Below are 19547 nucleotides of genomic sequence, written 5' to 3'. Positions count from 1 at the left end.
TAACCTTCACTCATAAAATCGTCTCACACACAAAAAGCTTTAAGAAAGGCAACAAAGTATCATGTAAACTAAAAAGCTCATTAGTGATGTAGAAAATTGAAATCAATAAAACACAGCATCTTAACCATATTCATAACTTAAATGTGTTTTCCAAGCGTGAATTGCTCAAAGTTCTAGCTGCAATTGAACAAGATACTTAGAAATATGTTACTCATCTGCTGCTCTTCTGAGTCACTTCTCTATTCCAGTGATATGTTCCTCAACTTCTGATGAAGTGTTGAAGGTTTTGAAATCTTCATGAGTGATGCACAGCTTGTAGGTTCTCCGCTTATGCTATCAAGGTGTTGTGATCCTCCCAGGCTGCCGGCATTAAGCAGATTCTAAACCTGTTGAGGAGTGTTGGCAGCATTCTGGTGACTGGGGAGCACTGGTTGGGCCCTGGGGGCATCAATTTAGAGGGCTCTGAGGATTAGGGAGCTCATCCTGATCCTCCAGATACACAGCCAGATGGTCCTGGTTCAACACTATGTAACACTGGGTTATGGTGCACACCCGATACACCATGTTTGGGAGCTTTCCACCTTGATGAATTGACTTATCCATTCACTGTCCAACTTGGGAGTGTGGAATAATCACCCAGGCTTTCTCCCCTGGCTAAACTCCATGCCCTTGACCCACAGGACATAGTTTGACTTTTGCCAGAACCTCATCTGGACCAGGTGCTAATTGCCAATTGATGGACCGCTTCCATCCTCTGCTTACTAGTGGAAAGTTTTCCATACCTATGTATCTGCCCTGTCATCAGCGTTGACGTGACCATATCAAATGGAACCTGTCCACCAACAGCCCAGGGCCCAGTAGTTATTTTGACGTAATCAGGGCTGCTACGAAATCAAACCCCATAATGCAAACATCACCCACCTCAGCTATATGGTGGGGCAACGTCTACACTCAGTCTTGAGTGTCACACATTGCTTACCATCCATGTGGGCAGTTTGCACCTTTTATTGTTTGTAGTCTCACTTTTGTTGGCTACCAGGACCACTTGCATAGCAGAACTGGGGCAGTCATGGGCTGGAGGTTAGGGAACCAGCCTCATGACCGGAAGGTTGTCGGTTCGATCCCCAGAGCTGACAGCACATGACTGAGGTGTCCTGTTGGGTATGCTCCAGTCACCTGAGTTGTCTGGTAGTGGGAGAAGCCACGGCGGCTGTACCCTCTTCGACTCCTGCCTGCTGCTGTTTTACCAAGGCATGACTATAGGCCTTCAAGTGCTCCAGCTGCCCTGGAAACTGACCTGATGGCCTCTTCTTCCTTGTTGTCGCTACTGTCTGCCCACCGCTGTACTAACCTGGCTGCAACTAGCAAACTCTCACAATATTGCCTCCATTTCTTCTGCCCACTGTAAAGCCTCCTCCAGTCAAATTGGCATGGCCAGCCACGACTGAAGTCTTACTGGCCTTACCACCTTTAGGAACACATCCAAAGCCAAGATATCACGGGCCACTGCTACCAATGCTCATCAGTAAGCACCACCATTTCTTCTATATCAGCACCAAGTGCCTCCCCAAGCAGGTTGTAAGGTTGTGCCAAATTACAGTAACATCAGCAGTAATGTTTCACTACTTGTACTGTCACTTCTGAAGAAGTTGAAGAACTGATAAGACATAGGCAACTCGAGTTCATGTCCATAACAGCTGTGTTTAGAACGGCCTCAGCAGCCGGAACTGAAGAGAGGGAAATCGCTTTAACTTCCAGAGAGAGGAGATATACTCCTTAACCATCTAGCATGTCTGCATCCTGCAACATAATTCTGGGGGTTAAGAGTCAGGACCCCAACCTGGATGATGGTAGCTAATACTCCCAAACACAGTACTTACCCAAACTTCTCCAGCATTCACATAACATAATGAAAATATTAATACTTGAAAATGCAACTGAAAATCTTTACTTACAGTTTTAAGAAATAAATGCCGTCCAACTAAGCGTGGTGCCACAATATTTTACAAGAGCTCACAGATTGGTGGTGTGAGAGCTCACCAGTAGATGTCACTGATAGAAAGAGGGGCAAATCAGGTGTCAGTTTAGCATCAGTTAGCTGGGACCAAGCCTGTATTATGATGTTTGGTACATTTGGCCTGCTAACTAAGCTCTCTTTAGATTAGCTAAATGCTACAGTCTCAAACACCACAGATGGGGTAGCTAACATGTTACTAAGCTATTGTATCATTTTATTGCTACGGTTAAAATGGCCCGCTAGTTATTTATCTTCTCTTTCGTAAATGATAAATAATCTTATTGTAGGATCCTGCAACAGGTGGCTAATACACTTAGGAAGCAGCATCTAGCTACATTACAAGCAACGGAGTAGTAATAAGCACTGTTAAAAATTTCAAATAGGCTTAAATAAACTTCTAGCTGCGAGTTTTGGCTGGGACTGAGGGCAGCAGGAGAGGAATCACTTCATGTGAGGGAGAGGAAAGTGAGTAGTTGGTGCATACATACTGATAACTCTGACTGGTACTTTGGCTAATCTACACCCAATTTAGTCTGGCAGAAAAAAAGTAATTTTAAAAACCTCTCAACAAAAAAAGCAAGATAATTTTTTTCAATGCCAGTTTATAGCAAATCATCATTAAATCTATAGATAACAGTTGGCGGAAAATCATGAAAATGTGTTAACACTGTAAACTGTAAACTTCACATCACATCACAGTCTTCACATCACTTAACACGGTCAGAGTTCAGACCATACGTAGAAAGGGTCTTATGTTTGTAAGTGTCTTAGGCATAAAGTCCCTGCCTTGATGTACAGTGCTGTGCAAAAGTCCAAGTCTGCCCTTTATTTATTCATTTCCAGGCAAAATGACCATTGAAAACAAGTCATTCATTTTTTAGAAGATGTTTCTCAGGCAGGTAGATAATCAGCTTTCATAAGCAAGGAGAAAATAAGTGAAGCTGACATTTTTTTTAAAGATACACAGAAACTAACAGTACTTAAAGCTTTCATCTTTGAGAGAATATTAAGTTCCACTTTTGCTTCAGATCTGAAAAAAATCCACGTGTTTCTGGCTGTTCTTCCACTAGGAGAAGACAATTCAGCACTATTCACAAGACAATTTCACAGTCTGAAAGGATGTGTAGCTGTTAAGAAGCCGTTATTGAGAAAAAGATTGGACAAAAAAGAAGATATTACAGGCAAAGGATAGACACTCTCAGTACAGTAAATGTGACATTTGTTGATAGTTGTGATAGTTGTTGAGGCTTCTGGATAATTGTCTGTTAAATACATTTTCTGCTTTTTTCTGACACTGATGAATAAATAACTTGTATTTAATGGCCATGTTGGCTGGAAATTAAATTACTGAAACAAGATCTCTGACTTTTGCTGTACCCTTCAAAAATCAGATTACCTGTCCAGAAGGATTTCACACACACTACAATTCTCAACGCTTGGCTACTTCAGATACAAATGCTTCAAGTATACATAATGCTGCTACAGTTTATGCTGGTGGAGCCCTCTTTTGTTCCCCAGCCATGTTCTACTCCACTTGTGGAGGGAAAAATGACAGTAAGTCAATATAGCATCTAATGACTGAATAATGATTGGACCCACTCACAGTGCATTTGTGCCATTTGTACAACTCAAACAATCTGCTGCTGTCTGTTAGGAGGGCAGCCTTGAGAGCTGACTGTCATGCTGTAATAGATGACTCTCCAGTGCAGCACTCCAGAAACTCTCGGCGCTCTCTAACCAGCTTTACTGTCAGCCCTGTCCTCTGCTTCTGCCCTTAACCTTCATTGACCTTTCCATAGGGCTTGCTTTCAGCTCACACAGGGCTGTCCACTTAATGATGGCATGAGTGATGCTCCCCGGACTAGACCAGCTGAGTGGGTGTGGGTGGGAGTGTTTGTGTATGTGTGATTGTGTTATTACTTCTCTGGTTGTGGGGGCCAAATAACCACAAGGAAAACATGAACATTCTGATGTTGCAAAGACATTTTTATGGTATTCATATGGATATTTCTTTTGCACAAGAATGCAGCATTCATAAGAAAGATGTAAATAGATTAAAGGTATTATTTATTTTAGTTCGTAAGATTACAGTTAGAGCAGAACAATATTTTGCCGAAGATGTGGTTGTTTTAAAAGCGCAGTAAAGATAGGAAAAAGTATGGTGGCCACCATTTCATGTATTTATTTTTATGCTCTAAGTATTCCCAAACACATTCAGTGATGTTGAGGACTGAGCTCTGAGGTGGTCAGTCCACTGTTAAAAACACCAGCATCTCCTCATCTCCTGTGCTTAGGGACATTATCTTGCTTTAGATTGAATTTCACCCCAATCAAACATTGTCTAAAGTGTGTTGCATGAAGTATTGAGATTTGTTTGTACTTTTCAGTATTAATTATGTCTTCAATCAAAAAACAAATCACCAATTCTGGATGCTGTTATATATAACCAAGCTTACACTGATCCTCCAGCATGCTTTACTGGTGGTTTTAGACATGGTTCATGGTCTTTCATTGGTTCACTGGCATACATAGTGCCTTCTGTCCTTTCCAAAGATCTCAACTCATCTGTCCAGTTTGCTTGTTCTAGAGCAAATTGTCTTCTTATGGTCTCTTTGCTTTTCCCAGCAGTGGCTTCTTTTCAGCTATACATCCTTTAGAGCCATAGAGTTATATAGTTTTAACCTATTTGGATGCTCATGAGAAAGAAAGGGCAGCTGAGGTGTGTTTGGGTGTTTGCTTGTGTGAGTGTTGGTGTCTCTCTGAAGGGGAATGAAATTAAAGTGACTCCTCAAAGTGGCAGCAGAGTGCAGAGTAGAGTGGTCAAATTAAACACTGATAGATTTTAAATTATACCCGTGTTGGAGGTTTTTGTGAAGTATCGTTAAAATGTTTCCTGATATTCTTTAATACCTAAAAATTAATAACTTTTTTTGTATGATGTTTTGAAATGAAATAACTGAAAGATTATCTGTGATTTATGAATATGTAGTGTTTGAGTGTGTGGGTATGTCAGTTTCCATATGTATGTACCCATACATGTGTGAGTGTATATATTACGGATGCATAAACTTTTTGTTCCAAACATGCAATCAGCAGTTTATTATTTCGATTTGGTCTGATCTGTGTTGCAATGTTGTGGCATAAATAATGTGAGCCAGATAAGCACCAGTGCTATATTTGAATGCTGCTGCTACACCTGTACCAAAATACTATTGCATAATCATACATGGCTCATTTTGTTAAATAGCTGATTCCCTCTTACTTTTGATTAAAAAAGCAAGGAAGTTATTTGATTTGTGTTACTTAAATAGGCAGCTCATTTTTCATTCAAGTTAAAAAGGCCAGTCTGACCTATTAAAGAGAAAATAGGATAATTTTTACTCAGACCTTGGCTAATAGAAAGTACTGAAAATGTGATAATGTGTTCCTTGTGTTCATTTAGCTCATACAGTGGGAACTTTGGGTATTTTTAGAAGGCAAATAAAAATCAGCCAAAAATTGTCCATCAGTCACGCTTGAAATCTGAATTGGAGTTGGTGGCCTTAGAAATTCATATTCAGTGAATCCCTAATGTTTTATGTCAGTTTCTGTATGTGTGCACACACTGTGTGTGTGTGTGTGTGTGTGTGTGTGTGTGTGTGTGTGTGTGTGTGTGTGTGTGCGCGTGTTTATGTATGGGTCAATGGTGACAGAGAGGGACTCATTAACACTGGCTTTGTCTCCTGCCATGACAGTGACATTGAGCCGCCTGCTGCACCCCTCCATCCTGTGTGTTTCCAATCTCCCTCTTGCTGATGAACAGATGAGTGAGGCTGGGCTGGCGCAGCAGGCTGTGCAGTCTGAGCCTCAATGTCAATTAGCCATCAAAACACCACAAATCAACTTACTCTGAAAGGAAATGAGATGAAACAGAGTTGATCTGATTTCACAGGCTTTTCCCTCCTCTTGAGCTCCTTTGCTCAGTTGTTTGCCTTTTTTATTCTCTGCTTTTACTTTCTTCCTTTTCTCTCCTGGCATTTTGCTAATTTGCATGGGTTTTGATAATTTTGCTTATATATATATATATATATATATATATATATATATATATTACACCATCACTCCAGACAGCGTTTTTGACTTTTCTGTATGTCTTATTTTATTATTTTCAGAGAGTTTATCCAGAGTCTGAAGAGCTTCAGTCTTTTTTACGGTGGGCTTGGAGAGGCTCTGTGCAACCGAGAACCAGCAGCACTCAACAGCTCCCTCTGCTGGAATGGGCAAGAGATGACAGACAAGTGAGTAAACAAGAGCGATGTTATGATCAATAAAGTTTTCATCCCAGCTTGGTTTTACGTTCATTTCTTCAAGGCATATTAACGTATCGCTGCTGTCGGAAGAGAACCTCGTATCTCCATTTTTGTCATTGTTCAGTTTCAATTTCAAACGACCTGTTGTTCTTTACATTGTATGTAAATTTCATGATGAATGGACCAAAAGAATCGGCCCAAAATGACTTGGAAAGACGTCTGGTTCCATTGACTTCCATTAAAACTACAGTAGGTGTTTTCCTTCTCCTGTAAAGTTACCATTTTGGACATATCAGGTTTTCTCCCAACAGCAGCGATATGGTGCATACATTCATGCATTGCGTATTCACCATGACTCATGCAGGGATGGATTAATAAATCCTGGGCCACCTGGGCACGAACCTCCTCAGGGCCCCTGCTCACAAGTGTGTGAGTTTCACACCGACTGCAATGTTGGGCACTTATGCCATGGCAGCATGAGTTCATGTTTCTGGTTGTTTATTTTTTTGTCCACATTTTTTTGTTATTTTTAGAAATAAGCACATGGAATACTAGCTGCATGTATTATTACCTGAGAACAACTCCATAGTGTGGGAACTCAGCTGTGGGAAGTGAGGACTGAGCTATATTTTCATTCCAGCGAAGCTGCTGCCCTCGATAACCGTTCATTCTGAGGTTGCTAAAAACTGTCCAGAGTTAAATTAAAGGTAGATTTGAAGGCCATTTTTGAGTCCTAGTGAAATGAAGTTGTTGTATGTATATCAGCAAGATATTGTATATTTTTTATCTGTTTTATAATTTGTTTGTTAAGGGGGTTATGATAAACAGATTACAGTATTTCTAAGGTAATATAAGATATAAGGTATTTCTTCTTTTTACCATTTTTCAAAACCTACCAAACAACACATGATCATAACAACATTATAAATAGTTTTTTGTAAGAAGCAAAAAGCTCACATGGAGACAGCCCCTTGCAAACCCCCTCCCTGCCAAGGGACCTCCACCTAAGTCAATTCACAGTCGTGATACAGGGCAATGCCATCTGTTAATTTAATGTTTAGCAACTTTTCTTAAAGTCTAAGAGCCAGTTATTTCATTAAGCCACACGTTTACAGATGGGGAATTTGTCGTCCAGGATCTTAGCATAAGTTTTTTTGCTATGATAATCATATCAGATAGCAATTATTACTGGGATCTCTTAAGATTGGACAGCTCTTCCAAGCACTATCAACAGTCATGGTGCAGTACTTTAGCCAAGATTTCTGAGAAAGTCTTGCAAACATCCACCCAAAATTGTGTTCATTTGGTTCAGAGGATGTAGCTATCAAAAAGTATTGCCACCTCAGCTTGACATTTGTCATGTGTGGGAGACAGCTGGGGTAAGATTTTGTGCAGCTTAGATATTGCATGGTGTAGCCTATACAACAATTTAAACTATATTAGATGGTGCCTTAAATTTGCTGAGCACATGTGTATACCCTCTAGTGTATCCTCCCAGAATGAGAAATGAATCTGTATCCCTAATTCTTGCTCCTAGTATGCTGTAATATTCTCAGTGGATAGAGTATTGTGATCTAGTAAAGAGTCAAAAAGTGTGGGTAGAGGTTGTGCTGACCCGGCATCTAAAATAAAATGCCTTTCAAACCAGTTTGTGTCAACTCTCTTAAACATGGACGGACTTACTTACAGCAGCCCCTGACATGTAGGTATCTAAAAAGTGTAAGAAATTCAACCAATATAACAATCTCATACTGAATGTTCATATATATATATATATATATATATATATATATACATTCATTAAACTCAAAAATTCATTAAATGGCCAGGGCCTAAAGTTTTATTGCACAATTCTATAACTTAAGAATAACTTAGCCAGTTTACATTGAGGTCTGCATTGTTACTGAATAACAGCCCTCAGTAATAAGGAATCCCTCAGGATTTTAATGGGTTAAATGTATTTTTCCCAAAGAAACCCAAATGTAAGTACCTCCCATTTGATGTATGGTTAAGTACTGGATCTTCCCCCTTTTGATTTCAGCATGTATTTTCACTATGTGCAAGACGCATGGCAAAAAATCTTTATTAGCAATAAACTAGCAAAATGACCAATCTATTATAAATCAAGAAAATCTGGAGGTCTAGGGCCCCCTAGTGGTCCCCCTAGGGGCCTCTGGGCTTCTGCCCAGTATCCATCCCTGGTCTCAAGTTGAAATACTATTTGTTAAGTAGGGCAGAATGTTATATATTTATCCTACCACATTGCTGCCAAGAATATTTGCCATGCCATAAAGTCCTGAAGAAAGAGATTATATAGATATGTTTGTAATCCAGTACTGAGGTAGTGTTTATATTAGAAGCAGCTGAATGAAGCTGTGGCATGCTTGCCTGAGGCAGAGAGAGTGTAGCTAGGTGAGCTGAAGGTTGTGTTTGTTGAGAAGTGATGAGCTCGGCACACTCCAGCCCACACCTGACAGGCGTCGGGGCGTAAATCTGGGCTTGGGCTGCGTGAAGGGTTATTAATGTCAGTGGCGCTGTTGCTTCCCTCCACTCGCTTAATTGCTCCTTCGATCGCGTTCACGCCTCTGCCTGGCTCTCCACGCACACCGTGGAACCCAATTTGAAGTTTGCTATATTTCACTTTGCCCCGTGTCCCTGTGCCTCGTTGTACCATAACTTTGTCCTGCTTTCAATCTGAGCCAGGGTAATGCAGGCCATTCCAGCATCAGTGCATTATTATATAAGCTTTAAGTAGAACAGGATCTCATCTCATCTTAATATTTGCACATTGCATGGACAGGCCATGAGGATCCTGCTGTTGTTATGTGTATGTTTGTTCCATGTAGCTAGGGATTCAGTGTCTTCTGTCATTAGTAACAACTTTAAAGCTTTGCCTGGAGTGTATTTGTCTACATTTGTATGCATCCTCATTGGGTCCTTGAATGTGTCCTCATTCTGATATACCTGGCAGTCCAGCACAGTCTGTATGACACTATTGTGCTTGACTGTTTGTTTGTATGTGTCAGCATTATTTGGTTGAGCTGCTCATTCAGGTGTTCTATATTCTCAGTGTGGAGGTATGGAGCAGACACCAGCCCAGTCACAGCAGCCTGATAAGCCGTTAGCCTCAGGGGACAGTCAGAGCAGTGGCAGAGGCCACTCAAACCCTCTGGAGGTAATTAGGACAAGAAATAGGAGAGGGAGAAACGGGCCATATCACAACTAGCATATGCTGCTTATGGACCACTCTACTGAATTAACAAACTGTGGTCCCACAGTAAAACTATTTTGAAAACAATAATTTGCTCCAATTTGGATTTACAATGAGTTTAGTTTTTAAATAAAAAAATTAAATGTTTCAAGCTGTGTTGAATGTGTAGTAGCTATTTTTAAGGCTGAAAACATGATAGCTTAATGACTGCAGGTAAGATACAGAAACAAAACTAAAAAAGGTTTGTGAACCACATCCTGTATTTAAAAGATGTAAAAGTTATTCAAGAGTTTGTACCCTGTATATCCATAACTTATATAGATATTAACTCCCTACATATCAAGCAGCTTGTTGACACCTGCTCATCCAGCATTTCTTCTAAAAATTAATGTATTAATAGGGAGTTTCCCTGTCTGTGTTGTAATCACAGTCTGCTCTGCTGGGAATGCCTTACAAAAGATGTTGGAACATTGCTGTGAGATTGATTGCATTTAGCCTGCATGGTATTAGTGTGACTCTGCATCACAAACAGCACTTCAACTCATCCCAAAGGTATAGTATGGTATTCCATCACTCCCAAGAGCACAGTTCAACCAGTGTTTTTAAAATATACATTTCTATTCATATTTTTATATATAATAAGTACACACACAAGCACGCGTTTTCTAAGCTGCTTATCCTTCTGGGTCACGGGAGGGCACTGGAGCCTATTGTAGTGGTCACTGGGCAGAAGGCAGGAGATACACAGAAGCAGGTCGGTAGTCCATTGCAGGGCAGTGAATAATAAGCATTCAAATCTTATTGGTTTGTCCTTTATTATTTTTCTGATCTGTAACTCATGTTAAAAATAGAGATGAGTACATGAGAGATGTAAACTTCCCTCCACTATAGGGAGGAAAGGCTGTTAGAAAAAGGTCTGGTGTTTCCTGAACATCATTACTGATTAATAATAGACAATTAAGTAGCCTCTACTTTCACTATGGCAGGTGGAAAAAGAAAACTTGTAATGTAAAAACACTACAAACATGACATTGGATTCTACCTGAATCATTTAGTGCATCAAACTATGTACACATTTGCATCACCTGACATTCTTTAAGTCTCACTACACTGTGGTTGATTGGGCTCCTGCATGGCCAGGGTTCCTACTGCTGATAGAGAGGCTGATCATCTAAAAAAAACAACATATATAAACAACAGCACAGTCCTCTCCAATTAACATAACAATTGGGTTATCAAAAATAGCTAAAGACTGTAAAGAAAACATGTAACCTGTTATAGCTGTTAACCCAGTTGTTTAACTGGAAACGCACTTACAGCCCCCTGAGTCCTAGATATTAACCAGGTTGGTTAGGTGCAAAGTGCGTACAAAAAGTTGCTACGTTAATATCTAGAACCTGTTTGGCATTTCAGTGTAATTTAGGTAAACTATCTTAGAACTTACCATCATGGTGGCCAAAATAATAATCTAGAACTTTGGAGTTTGTATTTCACACTTACCTGGTAATATCTAGAACTTATCTAGATTCCATCCTTTTTCGAAGCCGCTTCTCCGTCAGGGTTGCGCGGGGGTGCTGGAGCCTATCCCCAGCGGTCATCGGGTGGAAGGCAGGATACACCCTGGACAGGTCGCCAGTCCATCGCAGGGCAGACAGACAGACAGACACAGACAGTCACTCACACACTCACACCCAGGGGAAATGTTCATTGTCATGTCCAATCAGCCTGACTTTGGGAGGAAACCGGAGAACCTGGAAGAAACCCACACATACACGAGAACATGCAAAGCCCCATTCAGTCACACAAGATGGAAAAACCAAATCCTACACCACTACATATCCTACATTACTACATGTACCAAAAACTGCCCTAATTCATTTTTACATGACTATTTTCAACTTTTCTCTACCCCTTAGAATTAAACACTGTTTACTATGCCTTTAAGATTAATATATGCAAATTAACTTTGTTCTGATTGGCTGCTATGTATTGTGCCTCATTCAAAATGCAGTCCAGGATAAAACACTCCTTTAGTCTGAATGGGCAGAGATAAACTGCTACAGGCTGAATAGGTGGCTATATATAAATCAGTGAGAATGGAGAAGTGAAGTCATTTCAGATGTAGTTACAGGAATTTCTTAAACCTTTGTGAAATATAAGTTGCTGCTTTTCCAAAATTGTCTTGCACTTGTGCTGGATTTTGTGTATTATTAGAGGACACATATACCAGAATTTTAAGTGCTTTAATTTAAAAAAAATCAGACAAACAAGACTAGGCAAGTGTAGTTTTGCAGGACTGCCATCAGCTAAATGATTAACTTCAGTATTATTGTTACTTCAGACAAAAATACTACTGATAATAATAATAATAATGGTAAGACAGTTTGTAAATAGTCTGTTCAAACAGGACTTTAGGGAGTTCTTATTGTGGAAACTTATTGTGGTCTCATTCCTATATATGTTTTCCCTATGAAAATAGTCGCCTAGGTTTTTGGGATCTAAGCTTGAACTTATGAATGGGGTTCTGGGGCATTCTGGTCCATTTTCACCCCAATAATACAAACGAGAGGCCTTCATAGGGCAGGGCTAGCAACAACCCAACATTATCAGCAGTGACCTAGCTTTTGGAATGCAGATTCTGTCTCAGGCAACAATCAGTCAGAAACATGGTAAGTCAGTGATACAGTAAGAGACAGACACTCTTGGTGGCTGGTCTGCCGGACAGTTATACAAAATTTTTTTTTTTTTTAAACTTTGTTTTGCATAGTTTACTGATTCAGTCTGAGAACTACAATTAGGTACCTCTGCCTCAGTGAGCACACTGCAGGTTTGTCTCATCTCTTCTGCCTAAATTTTCACATCACCTCCTTTTCTAATAGAGTATGTGCCTGTATTATTAATGTGATAATTAAGAACGGAAGGTGGGCTTCCATCAGGACTAATAAGGAGAAAAAATAAGCATGGGAATGTAATTTGGCTTAATGAAGAAGCAGGGCAAAGAAGCAATGAGGCAATGAAAGATGACTCAATGGGAAGTGTTCAGGGTTATGTCATTGCCAAGAATGGACTATGATCTCATATTTCTGCCTCGCTCCCTGATCAGCTCTATTTTCAACTTATTAACTTCTGTACATGTGTTTAATCTTATTGATCTATATTACTTAGTTTGATGCTGATTAATGTTTCTTGTCTGTGGCTTATGATCACAGCTAATGGGTTCTGCCATAGTCACATTTGTTAATAAGAAACTTTACATTCATACTAATAAAACAGTTAAAAACAATCATTGTCTGATTTTGAGCAGATACTTGATTATTTACGTGGGCAGATAAACAGCATATTACAATATCTTCTAAGGGATTAAAGCTGTTATCTGATGTCAAGTACCTCTTTTCCACTGTAGAGCCAAATGGTTCTCAGCGTCATACCATTGCTGTTCTGTGCTGGTGCAGACATTTATGGGTTCTGTTTCCATCTGCAGTGCTGCTAAGTCAGAACCGGGAAATACTAAAGAAAACTACACAAAAGAGTGGCTCAGCAGAGGATAACAGGCTAATTGCTAAATATTTGATTGCTTGTTGCTACAGAACATGTTTGATTCTGGCTGTCGCTCATTTTCGGTTGTTCACCTTATTGTGTTCCAAAACATCAGGCACCTGATATTGTGCTCTCTGAGTCTCTGTCTTCTAAATACCTGTTATTTGAGCATCAGTTAGCTTAAACATTTATCCTCTTTTGCTTAGCCCAGGAGGCTACAGTTCTACAGCTCAAACACTACAGAATGGTTCAATTTCAACTTTCTGTCACTCCATCAACACTCTTTTGACTTTGCTTTCTCAGAAATGAAGATGAGTTTTTATCATCTACATTTGAAACAGCAGAGTAGACAAAAATATTCAGTGATGTTGATATCTGAACTCTGTCTATTATGCAGATTATTTGCAAATGTTCCTTTTTTTGTTTCCTCATGTCAGTAATGGCATCTTGACAGCTACACATCCTTTCAGGCTCATAGTGTTGACATGTCTTTTCACAGTGGAAGAAGGAAAGAATCTTGATCTGATGCAGCTGTTGAGCTTGATTTTCTCCTCTCTCTCAAAGATGAAAGCTTGAAGTACTTTGATGGTTTTGGTGGTTTACCAGGTCTTGCACTGTTGTTAGTTAGAGTTCCACTTTTTTATTGGAAAAAAAGGTTTTGAAGTGAAATCCAAAATTCAAAATGTACCATTTACTATGCAGTCCATACAGTCCATATGTGGAAACTAAGCTGCAAAAAGGCCAGCTTTGAACTCACTGTTTCACATAAGATGAATTAATACTTATGTATAAATCCACCTATTCAGCGTGCAGCAGTTTAGCTCCACCCATTCTATGAACATAGAATTGACATTTTAGGGAGTGTTATACTTTTTTCTTTTTGAATGTATACAGGACAGCCAATCAGAAATGATCTCATCTATCTTAAATGCATTATGAAGGCTCAGTAACAAAAACAGCATGTTTAAATCGATAGGATAAAGAGGTTGGAAAAAAATAATTATGACTACATTTGATACATAAAACCACCCTGACATTATAAGTGGATCCCAAGGAAAATATTCAAATTGAAAATGTAGGACATGAGCTTTTCATAATATTTTAACCCTCTGAGATACACAAACTCACCTGCGCATCAAATTTGTTGTTTATGTGTTTCTTTATCTTTGTGATAATGCACCACAGAAATGCGGTTCAAATATTTCCCGGATCTGTAGTGCCACACTTTCCATTCCATTGCATCACAAGATCATATGTAATCCACATCTGGATTTATGTGGCTATGAAGAGGGGTTGAGATTGTCTGCCTCTCACCCTATATAATTGGTAGATTCATTTGTCCATCTACATTGTGTGTGAAACTCACCAATGGACACTCAGGAAATCATTAAAGACTGATACATCACACTGGAAACCCTTCATGCTTTATTCAGTTGACTTTGGAGACACATATTATGAAACGGCATTCAAAAAGTTTACAGCCACTGAAGTTACTGCAGCAGTCTTGGAAAGTAGGGACCAAGATAACAGAGCATTTTGATATGAAACATATGGGTATCATGTTAAATGTAAGTGCTTTTAAAGGTGACTTTGAAAAGATATGCAAATGTTGAGAATGCCCTGAGACCCCAGAGAGTTAAACTCCAGTTTTGGAAACTTGACTTTCCCCTTGCTTATGCAAATGTATTATCTTATCTTCAGAAATATCTCCTGAAATATCACTTGTGCTTGAAGGTGGTTTTAACTGGAGACTTAATAAATTAGAAGGTCTGTTTTTTGCATAGTCCTTTACCATGTGCATGTGTGTGTTTGGTTTGTGTGGCAGTGTCACTCTCACTGCTTCTGCCTCCCTCAGTGCTTGTCCTACCGTGCCTCTGCACATCAGCACTAATTACATTTTAATAGGGAGTAATCTACTGGAACATGAGCGCAATTGGTCCTGTGGGAGAGAGGAAAGCCTGGTGCATGTCTTAAATACACACACACACACACACACACACACACACACACACACACACACACACCTCGAGTCGGAGACCGTGAGCGTATCATATGTAACTGATTTCCAGAGACGTTAAGATATTCCTGTATATATCTGACCCAGTTTGACTGCTTTTATGTCTAGATAGACATGTTGGAAGGAAGGCATTTAGAGTCATTATCCCTAGTGCTCTGCCTGTGTGGTGGTTTGATGTGCCTGATCTAGAAATCACTTCAGAAAACAGAGATCATCTGGGAAAGTAAAGAAGTCTAATTTCCTTTCTAATCCAGAGTGTTTCTGTGTTTCATTACTTTATTTATTCATGCTGAAGCGCTGTCATGTGTTTCAGCATATTTATGAACTGGAGATTTTGACTGTGCAGTATTACTGGGGACGTTATTGAATCATAACATTTCTTCGGCTCGTATCAGTTTATAAGATTCCTGAGGCCATATTTGTTTCAACTCTAGGTGGCAATATAGTCCCTGTTTACAACTCATAACTTACATGCAGGCCACAGTCAGACTTTAAAGCAGACTTTGCTTACATTTTCTTGAATGTGTGTAGAACTGGGTTCTATGATGTATAAGTGTGTGCATGGCTTGATGTCTTTGATGTGTTTGAACAGGTTTCCTGGTCCAGGACTGCGGAGGGCCCACCCTCATGCTTCAGAGACCAAACAAAAGCCCCCAGAGCCTGTCATCAGCCAGATCATTGACAAACTTAAGCACATCAACCAGGTAAGTTATGACTAGGAGAGTGTGATTCTGTACATACAAATATTTTGACAGTTAATCAAGTTATCTGGGTGTCTATAAAAGTCAAACAATTTAAATGGACAAAACTGTCACTCATGAAATAGCCGTTCAAAGATTCCAACATACTGTACTGGATGAAACCTTTAAAAAGACAATTAATGAGTGCTGAACTTTACAAAGGCATTCTAAAATGTCTATGTAATTCAGTCATTGAGATGTAAACAAACTCGCTCAGAATAGTTAGATGTGAAATAGTATGTCATATAGAGAGACTGCCCCAATTAGATTTCTTTACAGTGGTGGTGATAGGAACCAGGCGTTGCACTGTCTAAAATCTATTTTGCTTGCTATCTAAAACAAGCAGTAAACCTAAAAGTGTCTAACACTATGCTTGTACGTCTATGTCATGAAGGCTTTAAAAAAAGAATTTTAGGCCAAAACTTTTGAAAATCAGTGTCTCAGACATCACCTTGTATTATTTTCAGTATTTTGAGTAACAGCTTTCTGAGAGGTAGATTTTAGAACACTTTGGATGTGTGATTCCTGTCATAACTGTTGTGAACTATTCTAATTCAGCACATTTCTCTAGAATATATCAAACTACTGCAACAACTTTCTTTACATCTTTATGGTTTGACAATACCAACTTTTGGATAAATCAAACGAATTCCCCCTTAAAGTGTTTTTTTAATGAAGTATTTGAATTTGATTGCATAATCATGACAGCCTTAGTCAATAATATGCCTAATCATGTACTGACATTATCACAAAGCTCACAAACAGCCACACATACCTGCACACAAGGCTGTGTCGGAAGGTTCCTTCTGGAGGAACGCAGTAATGGGGGATGCAGGTACCTTCACAGATGTGTGCTATAGACAAAGCAAAAGGCATAAGGTCTCTTCACAATACAACAGCTGGTTGACACATCACTTTTAATGTGTGTGAGTGAATGATTACTGGGATGGTTAGGCACTGCCCAGCAAACGTTGGAGGTTTTCAAAATGTTTAAATACAAATGAGCATGATTTCTTTGTAGTTTCTGTTAAAGCAATACTGCAAAAAAATAAAGACGCACATATCCCATAGTATTTGTGACAGTCCTACATTGAGAATAATGTCCTGTCCTGCACATTTTAACATGCTCAATATGTGCTTTAAATAAAAGTGAAAATAATACTTCTTAGACACAGCCTTCACTTCATGTCAAGAATAAACGGACCATTTTATGTTAACAAAACATCACGTATTTTGTCTTACTTGAAAAGTAACAGCAAGAAGACTAAAATTTCAAAGAAGACAAGATCCCTGAACTTTTGTCAGGCAGTATGTCCTCTCTCTCTGGGTGTGTCTGCTTGTGTTTCTGATCCGGACTGTTTTCCTTGCCGAAATACGGAACTGTCATTGATATTTGACCTTTTAGGCTTTCATGTATTCCTTTCCTAATTTTGAAATAACATTACATTCTGCTGATTTGAAGAACATTTGTATTTACTTTGCCATATCGTTTTTAATAATCATGCTTTTTTTATATTTATTCTTAAAGATAAAAACTCTCTCACCTTCTAATTTTATGTAAGTCACACTGCTTTTCAGTCATGAAAGCCTCAACTTCAAAAAACTTGGGAGAGTATGTGATATTCACTTTGACCTGTAAGTAAATAAAAATAGTACAAAGACAAGATATTTAATGTTTTACCTCATCAACATCAATGTTTTTTGTAAATATACTGTCATTCTGATATCGATACCTTCCCAAAATTTGGGACAGGAGTAATTGAGGACTATTAATGTTGTGAAATATTCTAAAAATATCTTAAACAGGTCATAGCTATCATGCTTGGATATAAAAGTAGCATCAAAGAAAAGTCTAGTTCTTTATGAGTGAGGATGGGCTGTGGCTCACCATGTCAGCAAATAATCCAACAGTTTAAGAACAGCAAGCAGTTACAAGGATTTTAGATATTTCATCTTCTACAGTGCATAACATGATAAAAAGATTTAGGGAATCCAGAAAAATCTCTCTGCATAAAGAACAAAGCAGAAAAACACAACTGAAGGCCCTTGAATGGCATACTGTGATGTATATCAAAGCATGGGCTCAGGAATAATTTGTCAATAAACATTGTTCATTGCTGCATCCACAAATACATGGCATGGGTGACTTGCTCAACTGTGAAGGCTGAAATATATATACAGCTTTTGGAAAACCATACAATGCCTTCAAGATGATGTCTTTTTCAGGGACCTCTGTGCTTATTTGAGCATGACAATGTCAAGCCACATTCTATATGTGTTTCAACAGCATGACTTCATGCTCAGAGGAGTGGGTGCTACCCTGACCCATCTGCAATCCAGGCTCCAATTGAAAGTAAAAAAATATGACAAAATATGACAATGAAGACTCCGGTTCTGGAGCTAAAGACTTTCATAACAGATGAATTGTCAAAAAATTCCACTTTCAATACTGAATCAGTTGGTGTCTTCCCTAAGTGTTTATTAAGTGCTGTGAAATGGAACGAAACATAGTGATAAACATGCTTTTGTTGCGAAGTGTTGTAGGAATCAAATTTGGAATAAGTTCTTAAGTTAAAAATTTACAAATGGTATGATATAAAAGTTATGGTTTGCCATGTATATTGCTACATATGTGATTATTATTATCACTTCTACTGCTTCTACTACTTCTACTACTACTACTACTACTAATAATAATAATAATAATTATTATTATTATTATTATTATTATTATTAAATGAATAATAACAATATGTGAATTACATGTGAATTATCAGCTTGTCCTGAGGAAACTGTGAGGAATGTGCTGGAGTCAGCTGGACTGGCTCACTGCATGTTTGGTCAGAGCTAAAGTTATGTGCTGCTGAAAGTCTGTGTACAGAGCCATAGGTCAGGATTAGACCTGTTTCCCTTTGTGTCTCTGAATTATTGCGTGTATGTGTGTGTGTGTGTAAGTGAGAGGGTGTGAGTCTGTGTGTGTGTGATGAAAGTGAACGAAAAGCTTACAATGTTTAAACATTTTTACTGCTTGTGATCAGAGCGTATACAGTGTGTGGCTGTGTAAGTCTAACTATGTGTGCATGCAAACGTGTGTGTGTGTGTGTGTGTGTGTGTGTGTGCGTGCGCGCGTTTGTTTTAGTGTGCAAGGACATGTATGTTTGTGTGCAGTGGTGGTATATTCAAATATAAATGTGTGTGGGAGGATGGGGGTTATAAAAGTTTTGGTACTCCAAAATTCCATGTTTTGTTGATTTTATAAGTGAAAATAAGTACATCTTACACAAAGAGCAGACTTCTCCACATTTTAATGCACAATGGAAATATGGCCTGTCCAAAAGTTATGGCATATTTTATGTTTTATTTGTTGTCCAATATGTTAAAGTCAGCAAATGTATATTGCAACATAATTTGAAGAAAAATGACATACTTCAGTTTGTTCCCTCTAGAGGACGTGGTGATTTATTTTGTGTTTGAATTTTGGCATACAGCTATATATGTGTGTGTGTGTGAGAGAAAGAGAGAGAGAGAGAGAGAGAGAGAGAGTCCACTGTGGCCTGTAGCTCTTCTGGGTTGTCTGAGTGGATTAGCGTGGTGCTCTTGTTTGAACAGGGCAAAGAGGGAGATCAGAGAGGCAGGCTTGGCCGGCCCAGGCCCCGGGCTGTGGGGGAGGTCCAAGGGTCCGGGGGGGTCACTCCTACCATGGGACGAGCCGTCATTTTCTCAATTATTGTGCTGC

At 39.1% G+C, this 19547-nt stretch overlaps 1 protein-coding gene across 1 annotated transcript in view; it reads left to right on the top strand.

The window, feature by feature from the left end:
- gpc3 (glypican 3) overlaps nt 1–19547 on the top strand; it is a 217337-nt gene that overhangs the window by 135359 nt on the left and 62431 nt on the right. Inside the window, exons 5-6 of the mRNA XM_017707063.2 lie at nt 6169–6294; nt 15664–15775. Of these exons, the coding sequence (XP_017562552.1) occupies nt 6169–6294; nt 15664–15775 (238 nt within the window). The remainder of the gene's footprint in view (nt 1–6168; nt 6295–15663; nt 15776–19547) is intronic.

Source organism: Pygocentrus nattereri, chromosome 8, assembly GCF_015220715.1.
Source record: "Pygocentrus nattereri isolate fPygNat1 chromosome 8, fPygNat1.pri, whole genome shotgun sequence".
Taxonomy (NCBI): domain Eukaryota; kingdom Metazoa; phylum Chordata; class Actinopteri; order Characiformes; family Serrasalmidae; genus Pygocentrus; species Pygocentrus nattereri.
Note: the sequence above shows the minus strand (reverse complement) of the source record. Positions and strands in the feature narration are given on the sequence as shown.